The 11496-nt window shown below is 46.8% G+C and overlaps 1 protein-coding gene across 1 annotated transcript; it reads right to left on the minus strand.

Annotated features, from left to right (window-relative positions):
• Nucleotides 1–288: 288 nt before the first annotated feature.
• LOC147685305 (uncharacterized) lies at nucleotides 289–1780 on the minus strand. The gene is made up of 2 exons (XM_086939776.1): nucleotides 1444–1780; nucleotides 289–1157 (listed from the first exon to the last, which is right to left on the minus strand). The coding sequence occupies exons 1-2, from the start codon at nucleotides 1778–1780 to the stop codon at nucleotides 289–291; spliced, it is 1206 nt and encodes a 401-aa protein (XP_086795902.1).
• Between the last annotated feature and the right edge of the window lie 9716 nt (nucleotides 1781–11496).

The raw sequence follows: 11496 nt of genomic DNA on the forward strand, positions 1-11496 counted from the left end.
GTGAGTGACCCTGAATCTTCAGACAATGATGATGTCCCTCCACCAAGAAGATGTGCTACAGGTTTAGGAGCTGTGGCTGGGCGACAAAGGCGTGCAGAAATTACTAACAATTATTTCTAGGTAAGAAATAAAAACATAGCATCTTTGTTTTCATTATGTAAACCTTTAATTTTTCAAAATTACATGGGTAACAAAAACCTGGAACCTGTTAATCCACAGGACATACATCTGAGAATGTTTTCTCACAGTGTCATTCTCTTTTATTAATATATATGTTGAATTTTCTTTTTAATTTTTTCCCCTTCTGCTACTCCTGCGTTGGCCTGGGCCACTTCTCCTCACAGATGTATGTTGGCTACCAAGGCTTCCACTCCTCATGTCAGGGGTGTCCAAAGTGGGCGTAGGGTTACTGCTGGTTCTACTGGAAGTGTCCTCAGACTCAATGGCCTCAAAGAACGCACTTGCCCCTTTCTGACAAGTTTTTAATAATTCAAAAGAATGGGATACTTTATCCAGCCCTTTGGCAACATTTCTACTGCATTCACCAACCATGCGTTGCATGGCAATGCTTCGCCTATTACTCTGTGCTGTCACAGTGCACAGACTATTTATAGCTGCATAGTACTTCTGTAGTCTGATGTTATGACTGCGAGAATCCCTCACTCTGTTTGACTCTGATCTTTCAAATGCTACACAAAGTCTGTCCATGGAGTCAGCCATCCGCCTCATACCATCACCCACCTTATTGTTACTCTTGTTTAATTTATTTAGTTGGGCATTAATTGACCTTAATGCTTTATGTTGTTTTTGTTGCACTGAAAGCATGTTGTTTTCCAAACCAGCAAAAACATTTGCTGTCTCTGTGACTTCTCCCCTGCTTCTCCTGGTATTATTATTAGAATATGATCTTCTTGAAGCAGAATCACTAACTGTGTCAAGATGTATAACTTCCTGTTCTGACACATTTATGTTATTTGTTGATCCCTCAGGTTCATCATCTGATTCTTCAAAAGGTTGCAGTTGTGCAACTGCTTTTCTTTTTCTTCTCATAAAAGACAATGATTCATGCTCATCACTGACATTTACTTCTTCTGGGGCTGTAATATGTTCCTGTGAGGATTGCCCCCCATCACCATCATGTGAATCTACAACATGATCTGGGAATAAAGAAAGAGTCACATGAGATGCTTGCCTGTCTGTGTGCTTCATAACTATTAAATTAAGCTAACTAAAGAGGTAGTATTGTGTACTTATTCAGATGCATGTATGTTGGTGCAGCTTAAATGTACTGCATATCATAAGTATGCAGTAATGTAAAACAAAAAAGGGGATCAATTTTCACATTTAAGTGCTGTTATTTATTAAACACATGGAATAATGCTCACACACTCATACACTCATGCTTCTAACTTATGCAATGAAAAAGTCAAGCATCCTGCTTACCATGTTCAGCAACTGTGTGATCAGAACTGTCAATGGCTGAGACTCCGGAAACACTTTCATGCTGAATTGTAGATTCAATGAGCTCCTCATGTGGGGTTGGTTGGTCTACATTTCCAGATCCTCCACCAGTTTTATTGGCATCCTTTAGTCTCTCAGCAAGTTTTTCCTTTGCCCTCAGCCTCATGTCGTACCAACGCTTTTTAATTTCATCAATTGATCTTAGGATAACACCAACTGCATTGACTTTTTCCTGGATTTCCAGCCATAACTTCCTCTTCATGACTTCAGGAACATATTTGGCTTGCTTTCCAAACAAAAGTTCATGATTGGAGGCCATTTCCTCCACCAGTGTCTCCACCTCCCTCTCAGAAAACTTTTGCTTCCTTTTCCTTTTCTCTGCTGAGGGGCCTCCTTCTGAATTTACAGCCTCCATCCTGTAGTCAAGCAGCTCCTCTCTCCAGCCAAACAGGTTTCCAACTGCCACTGGGTGTGGCTCAGGCATGCAGGTGAAACTAATCAAGCCCATTTCCTGAGTATGACTCAGCTATTTTGTAGTTGGCAGCAGCAGATTCACGCTTTTTTGAGATTTCTTAATTTGCGAAATTCGCAAATTAAGAAGTCGCATAAAATTCTAAAAATAAAATTGCGACTTTTAAGGAATCGCAAGAAAGTCGCAGAAACATACATACATCGCATTTAACGATTTCTTAATAGCGATTCGCAACGACTCGCTATTAAGAAATCGCTAACGAAAATCTTGATACATCTACCCCCTGGTCCCTTTACCAAGTTATAACTTACAAGTGCAAATAGGACTAGGGACCAGATGTATGACCATTTTAATCAGTCAAAACTGGAACCCATTTGCGACCAAAGGGTTAGCATGTACAAAACCTATTTTGCGAGTCGTTAACCTGTCACTGACTTGCAAAATAGGCTTTGCGTGTCACTATGAGGAAGGTGAGTGCCAAAGGTATTTCTTCCTAATAGCAAGTCGCAGGGGGATGTAAGATTGATTTGCAACTGCAAATGTGGACGCAAAAAAATCACATTTACCACCAATTTCAAATTGATGGTAAACCAGTCACAAATGTGAAGAGGTCCCGCGGACCACTGCCTGTCCAAAAAAATGAAAGTGAAACGTATAATTTTTATTTTTTAAATGCATCCCGTTTTCCTTTAAAGAAAACAGGCTGCATTTTTTTTAACACTGCTTTTTGAAAAGCAGTCACAGACATGGTGGTCTGCTGACCCCAGCAGGCCACCATCACTGTGAGGGCCGGCCATTCCCAATGGGTCACAAAATTCGACCTGTCTCATGAATATTGATGAGCAGGTCCTTTGTGATCCATTTGGGAATCACAAACAGTGTCTTAGACACTGTTGTCATCAGTGTTTGCTACTCACAATTTCTGAGTTGCAATAAAATGAAAATTGTGGGTTACAAACACTGAGGGTCCTACATCTAGCCCCTAAGTGTTTTTACCATTGAATTTGGTAACCATAAACATCTATCATTCATTATCGATTCGATTCGATAAGTCTTTATTTCGAATTAAAAATTCATAAAAGACAAGAATACAATCATACACAATGTATAAAAAGACACTCCAGCAATATAATAATGTACACACAAAATTCCTAAAAAAACGTAAAAATACTTTAGCCATATGTATATAAAAACAGATGGGACAAAGATAATTTGCACAAGAATTAATTCCGCTAAGAACAATACTGAGTGCTATGTACAAATTAATAAAAGAACATTCAACATACAGGGATACCCAATTTCTTGGAACGGATCAGCCAGGCCCATTTTAAAAATTTTGCAACACCTACCACTACGGATTCTGATCTAATAACACGGAGTTTGTGGAGTGCGTCTCGGAAGCCGCCACTGTTCAGAGACAAGCAGATCGGCCTTAACCACTTACTTCTTGGTGCATGGTAAGCAGGGCAACCAAAGAAGAGGTGGCCAACACTTTCCTCCTGGTCTGTACACCAATGGCATTTATTTCCTGTAGACATGTCCCATTTTGCTGTAAAAGAATTGATGGGCAAGGTGCCAATTCGGAACTGGTGATATAGTTTACGATCTGGTACACTTGTAATTAGGTCCCAGTACTGTTCTAATGAGGGAACAGCCTTAAACACTAAAAAGGAGCCAGTTATGTTAGCATCCAGGGATTGGTTTACAAGGATTGATTTTCTCCAGGCCCAATAGAGTGCCTTAAACTCAAGTTTGGAGGGAAAAGCTGCCCCCCCCGGGTTGGACCAAAGCTCCGGAAGACCCATCAGATTCAATACATTTTTAACTAAACAAAACCATTGTATTTTGTTTGCTCCCCACATGAGTTTTACTTCCTCCAACTCTTGGGTATACAGGCCAAGCTCAGGAGAGGTCCAGATGCGGCGCCAGAAGGCCACCACCCGATACTGGGCCATCTCGTCGATTGGTCTGCAGCCAAGATCCAATAATAGGGGTTTAGTAGGAGTGGACTGAGGGAGACTAACCAGATTCCGTAAGAACCTGTTCTGCGCAGTTGACAAACTGGAGAGATTCTTATGACCCCAAACTTCTGCTCCATAAAGGGTTGCAGGGATGACCTTCGCCTCAAAAATTTTTAGCACGGGGCTAACACACCTAGTAAGGGAGTTCTTCTGTTCATGGAGCAAACAGCCAGCCAACCTATTAAATTTAAGTTTGGACGTTTCCACTTGAGGATTCCAGCTAAGTTGGTGATCAAGGGTCACACCAAGATATGTCATTACCCTGACCTGCTCAATATGGACTCCGTTTAAAGAAACGGTACACTTAGGGGGATTTTTCTTGCAAAAAACCATAAACTTGGTTTTGTCCACATTTATTTGTAAGTCATTTTTGCTACAAAACTCGGAAAAGCTATTCAGGGCTACCTGAAGCCCGGCTCTAGTTTTAGAAAGCAGGAGGGTGTCATCTGCAAAGATCAACATGGGGTACTTACGACCACCCAGCATGGGGGCATCCGACTGTGTGTTAATAAAGTGTTGTGTAACCTGATTGATAAATAAAAGAAACAACGTGGGGGCCAGGACACAGCCTTGACGCACCCCACGTTGTACAGGGAATTGCTTGGTCACCCGCCCCTGGCTACCCCACCTAACCTGGGCATAATTGTCCTCGTGTAGTCGCTGGACTAGGATCAAAAGCTCAGGCGGAAATCCCATGCGGCTAAGGGCCTCCCACAACTTCTTCCTTGGCACCAAGTCGAAAGCCGACTTGAGGTCAACGAAGGCAGCGTATAACGTACCACCACCCAACAGAACCACTTTCCAAAAGAGTAGTGTAAACCGGAATACTTGGTCGACTGTACTCGTCCCAAACCTAAAGCCCGCCTGCATAGGTGAAAGTATGTTGTTTGAATCGATCCAATCCAGGATTCTTGCTAAGATCATTCTCGACACAATTTTCTGGATTGAATCAATCAAACTAATGGGACGATAGTTGTTGGGGAGGGAGCGATCACCCTTCTTGTAAACTGGCAGAATTTCTGCACCCTTCCATGAGGGAGGAATCTCGGCCCCTGCAGCTATGTTATTTGCCAGTAAGGTTATATATGGGATCCAAAGGTCAGGTTTAAGTTTAAAAACATCAGCGGGAATAGCATCAATGCCAGGAGCTTTACCCGGCTGGACTGACTCGAGGGCGAGTATAGTATCAGATTCCAAAAATAAAAGTCTGTCTCCAGTGTGTGGGGTTTGGCACATCAGTGTAGTTTCCATCGAAGGGACTGCTGCTATGTTTGGGTCATTAAACTGTGCAGAATAGAATTCCACCCACAGTTGGGCGGAGACATAATTTGCTGAAACCTGGGCGGCAGGGTCCTTTCTCCTCCTTATAATAAGCCAAAAATCCGTTAAACTGGGGGAATCGCATGTACCTAGGAGATCAAGCCAGTAAGAGTAATCCCATTCACGCTTAGCAGCCTGAATGGTACGCTTATAGCATTGCCTTGTCGTCCTTATGGCATCGGAGTTTCGGGTCTTTACAGCAGCTAATAAGCTGCTGTGGGCATCTCTACACTTCTTATTGTACCATTTTTTGTAGACTCTAGTTTTAGCGGGTCTGGATGGTTTCGTGAGAAGGTTTTTAAGGGTCAAAAACACTCCTCGTGAAGATTAGTGATTGTGGGGTCCGCAATGTCAGCAGAAGATAACAAAGACATCCTACTCCACACATCCCTTACCTCTTCCTCAATCTTAGAAATAAGTACGGGGTCCTCCAGAACTCTAGGCCATTTAACACGGCGCCTGTTGTGGCACAGAATAACATCGGATGTTAGGATATTGGTCCTCCTAGCAGGTGCCCCCATGCCTGGGACCAATATCCCAAGTGAAAGGGGATTATGGTCGCTCTCCGGGCGGGGCTCTATCGCCATATCTTGTACGATGGACCACCACTCAATTTTAATCAAGATATAATCGATACGGCTTGAGCACAAGCCGTTATCGAAGGTGTTGGACCCAAGGCAATCAGATCGTGTACGTCCATTGGCGGCCCGTAGGCCCCATTCTAGACAAAAGCCCAGCCAATGAATAGCTGCCTCAGTACCCTTAACACCCTTTGCAATAGTAAGCGGGGGAATACCCCAAACAGTGTCCTCCTCAGACCCCACATCCTCTGCCAAAGAGGAGATGGGCTCAATGGAGGTGTTTAGGTCTCCCGCTACAATTACAATCTGATCGGACCTGAAGTTCTTAAATAAAAGGTCAAGATCGTCCAAGACGTCTTGTTTTTTCCCACCCTGACAGCCACGGGCATACACATCAACAATAATAATATCTGGGGTTTTGGGTTTACACAGGCAAATACATAGCAGATCTGCACACGCCACCGATGTTTCCCTACCATGGAAGCCCAAATTATTTTTTATCCAGATTGTAAGACCACCAGAGGCCCTACCCTTGGGGCTCTTAATTGCGGGTTTTGAAAAATTAAGGTAACCCAACTTATACAAGGGGACGGTTGACCAGGTTTCCTGGAAGATGACAATATCATATGAATCAATAAAGTTGGCCCAATCGTCATTCTCCAGGCGTCCCCTAAGCCCAGCAGTATTCCAAGAGATGACTCTTAGAGGGCAATCCGTAGATAGTGCACAAGGTGACTGTACTACGCTCTGTGCTTCATTCATTGCCAAGACAGAAGTGTGCGCTAGTTCTAAAGCTGTGCCCGGCTTGATAGGCAACGATCGGCCAACGAGAGAAGGACTGGGGGATGAGGGGCTCCATAGGTGAGGCGAAATCTTAGAGGGAGAAAGATCTCCAGACCTCCCAAGTCAGTCCACCTCCTCCAAGCAGCCAAACCTATTAGAGGTTGAAAACCCTTGCCACCAGTTTGGTTGGTATTGACCAACAAAACTATGGGTTGGGCGACTAACATTCCTAGCGGTAGACCATGATCCCTCACTCGCTGGTTGTTGTCTGGGAGGGTAGAAAAAAGTGAGGGGCCTCACTACTATTGCAGAATTGGCCTCAAAGGATGGCCATGCACATAAGTGCTGGGCTGTGTGGGGATCAGAAAAAGAAACCACCACACAGTCTCCGGCTATAGACTTGTGGGTGCGGCCGATCCAAGGAACTCTCCGAACCATAAGTACACTGCTTCTTTGCTGGTCGGGGAGCTGTTTGTTGGAATTCAACCAGTGAATAACTTTATTTTTTAACGAAAGATCGTTCTCCTGGGAATATTGATCCAACTCTGGGACACCGGCTAATATAGCAACGTACGGCCCTGCTTCAGGCGGGAGGTCAATAAACCCTCCTCGAAAGTTGTTGCGACTGGCCTGGCGTGGTGGATTACGCATTGAAGGCGGCCTGGGGGGGTGGTTGACTGGCACCCTGGAATCAGTGTTCGACCTGTGTGCTTGTTTGTATGGAAGGAGGGGTTTGGGTACTACAAGACTAGGGGTAGGTACAATGGTTTTAGCAATAGTGGTGCGAGGTTTTGGGATGGGTTTGGGTGTTGGCAAAGTCTCGGGAACAATTGGTGCTGGTTGTAAAAAAGATTGAGCGGATTCTGTAACTAAGGGCTGGGGGGTAGGTTCGGTTGCACATGAAAGCTTAGCGTCCATTTCCTTAAGGCTCAGGCTAGCCAGAGTGACAATGGTCCTATCCATTTCAAGGAGGTTATTCTCTATACGAGAAAGCCTTAGTTCTAGGGGGGAGAGTAACTGCTTAAGCGTGTCCCATACTAATTGCAGGAATTCACTATCACCCTCCCTGTCGGACACCGGGCCAGTCACCTGACCCTCCGGGATATTTGTGCTATTCTGGCTAGGAGAGATGATAAGAACATCATCAACCACCGAACTATGTGTTTCCATAATAGCTTCCCCATTAAGAGCACTTGGAAATGGTTGGGGGGTAACATCCTTCGCCCCAAGAGACCCCATAGCCCGTCTGTTATTAAAAAATTTTAATCTTGCTATTCTGGCTTTTTTCCTTGCATGCAAGGTTCTTGCAAGGCATTTCTTTTTGTGTGCTGCCGCTTTCTTAGCACTACAAAGACTTGCTACTTGGGATGCTTTGGGAAAAGAAAGGGAGGTTGCGATGCTAAGAAGGGGAGCAGGCTCAGTATTTAAATGAACTGGGTTGGGTTGGGAGATTGGAGGGGAGAGTAGGGGGATGATGGGCGGGGCAGGGTGCATCACTGCCGTTATTAATAACGGCCGTGGAACAATTGGACGGTCAGGGGTACGGGCAGATGCAATATTTCCCAGAGATGATTTTTTGGAGCTAGCAATATGCGCTGACAGCCTTCGTGCAGCATCAAGTTCTAAAGAGACCTTGTGCTGCATTTTATTGATTTCCTCGTCAATAGCCAAATTGGTTTTGACTAGGAAATCTTCTATGGACCTGTTGGAATTGCTAGCTGCCATTAGGGTCTTGCTCCGACTACCCCGTGAACACATATTACAGAGTACAGGGCAATGGTTTAATATACACACAACAATAAAACTGTGAAATGAGCCACACAGGAGTAAACCCAGAAACAAATACACTTAGTTTAAAAAAAAAATAAGGGGGGGGGCCCAGCCCAGCCCTCTTAGGCCTCGAACGGCCTATAACGGCCCAGTCTTTGTCCTGTCTTCGTCCGGGCTGCGTCCCGCGCTGCGGGAGTGCTAGAGCAATAAATAGGGGGGGCGTGGCAGCAGGGAGAGCGGACCGGAAGCTGTAGAATGGTCTCGCAGGGGCTCCTGGGAAATGGAGTCCCCTGCACGCTCGCAGCCCCGCTGACCGCACTCACCCAGAAGCCTGCAGCCCCTCAGCAAAGTCCAGGTGTGCAGGAAGGCGATGCGGCACCCGCGGAGCGGGTGCGGCGAGATGTGGCTCCTTATCCTCAATTAGCCGCTGGGTAGCAGGTTAGACCCTGAGATTCCTCCAATGTGCCTCTGTTGTCAGGAAAAGCGTCCCGCCGAAGGAGAGGGTAAGAGAGGTTTTAAAGTGCAGGGGGCGGGGGGCGGCAGCAGGGAGAGCGGACCGGAAGCTGTAGAATGGTCTCGCAGGGGCTCCTGGGAAATGGAGTCCCCTGCACGCTCGCAGCCCCGCTGACCGCACTCACCCAGAAGCCTGCAGCCCCTCAGCAAAGTCCAGGTGTGCAGGAAGGCGATGCGGCACCCGCGGAGCGGGTGCGGCGAGATGTGGCTCCTTATCCTCAATTAGCCGCTGGGTAGCAGGTTAGACCCTGAGATTCCTCCAATGTGCCTCTGTTGTCAGGAAAAGCGTCCCGCCGAAGGAGAGGGTAAGAGAGGTTTTAAAGTGCAGGGGGCGGGGGGCGGCAGCAGGGAGAGCGGACCGGAAGCTGTAGAATGGTCTCGCAGGGGCTCCTGGGAAATGGAGTCCCCTGCACGCTCGCAGCCCCGCTGACCGCACTCACCCAGAAGCCTGCAGCCCCTCAGCAAAGTCCAGGTGTGCAGGAAGGCGATGCGGCACCCGCGGAGCGGGTGCGGCGAGATGTGGCTCCTTATCCTCAATTAGCCGCTGGGTAGCAGGTTAGACCCTGAGATTCCTCCAATGTGCCTCTGTTGTCAGGAAAAGCGTCCCGCCGAAGGAGAGGGTAAGAGAGGTTTTAAAGTGCAGGGGGCGGGGGGCGGCAGCAGGGAGAGCGGACCGGAAGCTGTAGAATGGTCTCGCAGGGGCTCCTGGGAAATGGAGTCCCCTGCACGCTCGCAGCCCCGCTGACCGCACTCACCCAGAAGCCTGCAGCCCCTCAGCAAAGTCCAGGTGTGCAGGAAGGCGATGCGGCACCCGCGGAGCGGGTGCGGCGAGATGTGGCTCCTTATCCTCAATTAGCCGCTGGGTAGCAGGTTAGACCCTGAGATTCCTCCAATGTGCCTCTGTTGTCAGGAAAAGCGTCCCGCCGAAGGAGAGGGTAAGAGAGGTTTTAAAGTGCAGGGGGCGGGGGGCGGCAGCAGGGAGAGCGGACCGGAAGCTGTAGAATGGTCTCGCAGGGGCTCCTGGGAAATGGAGTCCCCTGCACGCTCGCAGCCCCGCTGACCGCACTCACCCAGAAGCCTGCAGCCCCTCAGCAAAGTCCAGGTGTGCAGGAAGGCGATGCGGCACCCGCGGAGCGGGTGCGGCGAGATGTGGCTCCTTATCCTCAATTAGCCGCTGGGTAGCAGGTTAGACCCTGAGATTCCTCCAATGTGCCTCTGTTGTCAGGAAAAGCGTCCCGCCGAAGGAGAGGGTAAGAGAGGTTTTAAAGTGCAGGGGGCGGGGGGCGGCAGCAGGGAGAGCGGACCGGAAGCTGTAGAATGGTCTCGCAGGGGCTCCTGGGAAATGGAGTCCCCTGCACGCTCGCAGCCCCGCTGACCGCACTCACCCAGAAGCCTGCAGCCCCTCAGCAAAGTCCAGGTGTGCAGGAAGGCGATGCGGCACCCGCGGAGCGGGTGCGGCGAGATGTGGCTCCTTATCCTCAATTAGCCGCTGGGTAGCAGGTTAGACCCTGAGATTCCTCCAATGTGCCTCTGTTGTCAGGAAAAGCGTCCCCGTATCATTCATTATCAAGATGCCCCAAGTGTGAACATACAGTTTACCAATATAGAATTGACACTATCAACAGAGGAATTTGTGAGTATGTAAAGCAGTTCTTCATTACCTGTTCTTACAGGACTTTGTGAATTGAACCTAAAAGTAGAGATGTGCAAAAGTTGCATAAATTACCTTTGCAAAACTATGTTAAATTTGGTAATCTTACGTGAAATTACACATAATGCGGCCAAATGCAATTGTGTCAGTCAGTCAGTAAACTTTATTTTGCTACAGTTCCGCAGCATAAAAGTAGAACTACAAAAATAAAACAGACATTAAAATACAGATTTGAATTCCTTTTCCCCGTAAAATAACCTGGAATCACATTGTTTGGTAAGACTACATTCGGACCCATATCATATTTTACCAATCCTAGTCATAAAATAATCCACATCATAAGGTACAATTAAAAACATAAGATACTTTAGGCCGTGGACAGCTAAAAGAGACATTCTACAATCACTTAAAAAAACATCTTTTGATTGACCACATTAAAAAAAAGACATAGGAATAAAGAGCAAGTGCTTCCTTGAGGTGCCAAACGTTAAGAGTGCAATAAAAGAGCCATCCTTACTATTGTCCCTTCATGAAGGAAGACGACTTCTTAACCTTGGACACAGCCAAATGAACAAACCATTGTCTGGCAAATTAGAGGGTCCTCAAGTTGTTGCAAAGTACAAAGAGCAGGTCTGCGCTGTCTAAAATGATATCTATTAAGGAGGGGAACAATTAGATTTTTCCTAGGAGCCGCATACAACCGAAAACAAACCAAAATAAGCAGGTTGGTTTGGGAGGAAGTTCCAGCACAGAGGCAGGGGCATAACTCCTTCCGAGAGTAACATTTACTAGGGTAGTCCAACATAATTGGTAAGTAGTCAAGGCAAAACCTTTTTAGCACAAAACGATGCTGCTGGTTCTGAATACCAAACACATAGGGTTGCAAGCCAGGAATGAAGGGAATTGAGCTGTAAGATATAACTG

This window comes from Lissotriton vulgaris, chromosome 10 (genome assembly GCF_964263255.1).
Source record: "Lissotriton vulgaris chromosome 10, aLisVul1.2, whole genome shotgun sequence".
In the NCBI taxonomy this organism is placed as follows: domain Eukaryota; kingdom Metazoa; phylum Chordata; class Amphibia; order Caudata; family Salamandridae; genus Lissotriton; species Lissotriton vulgaris.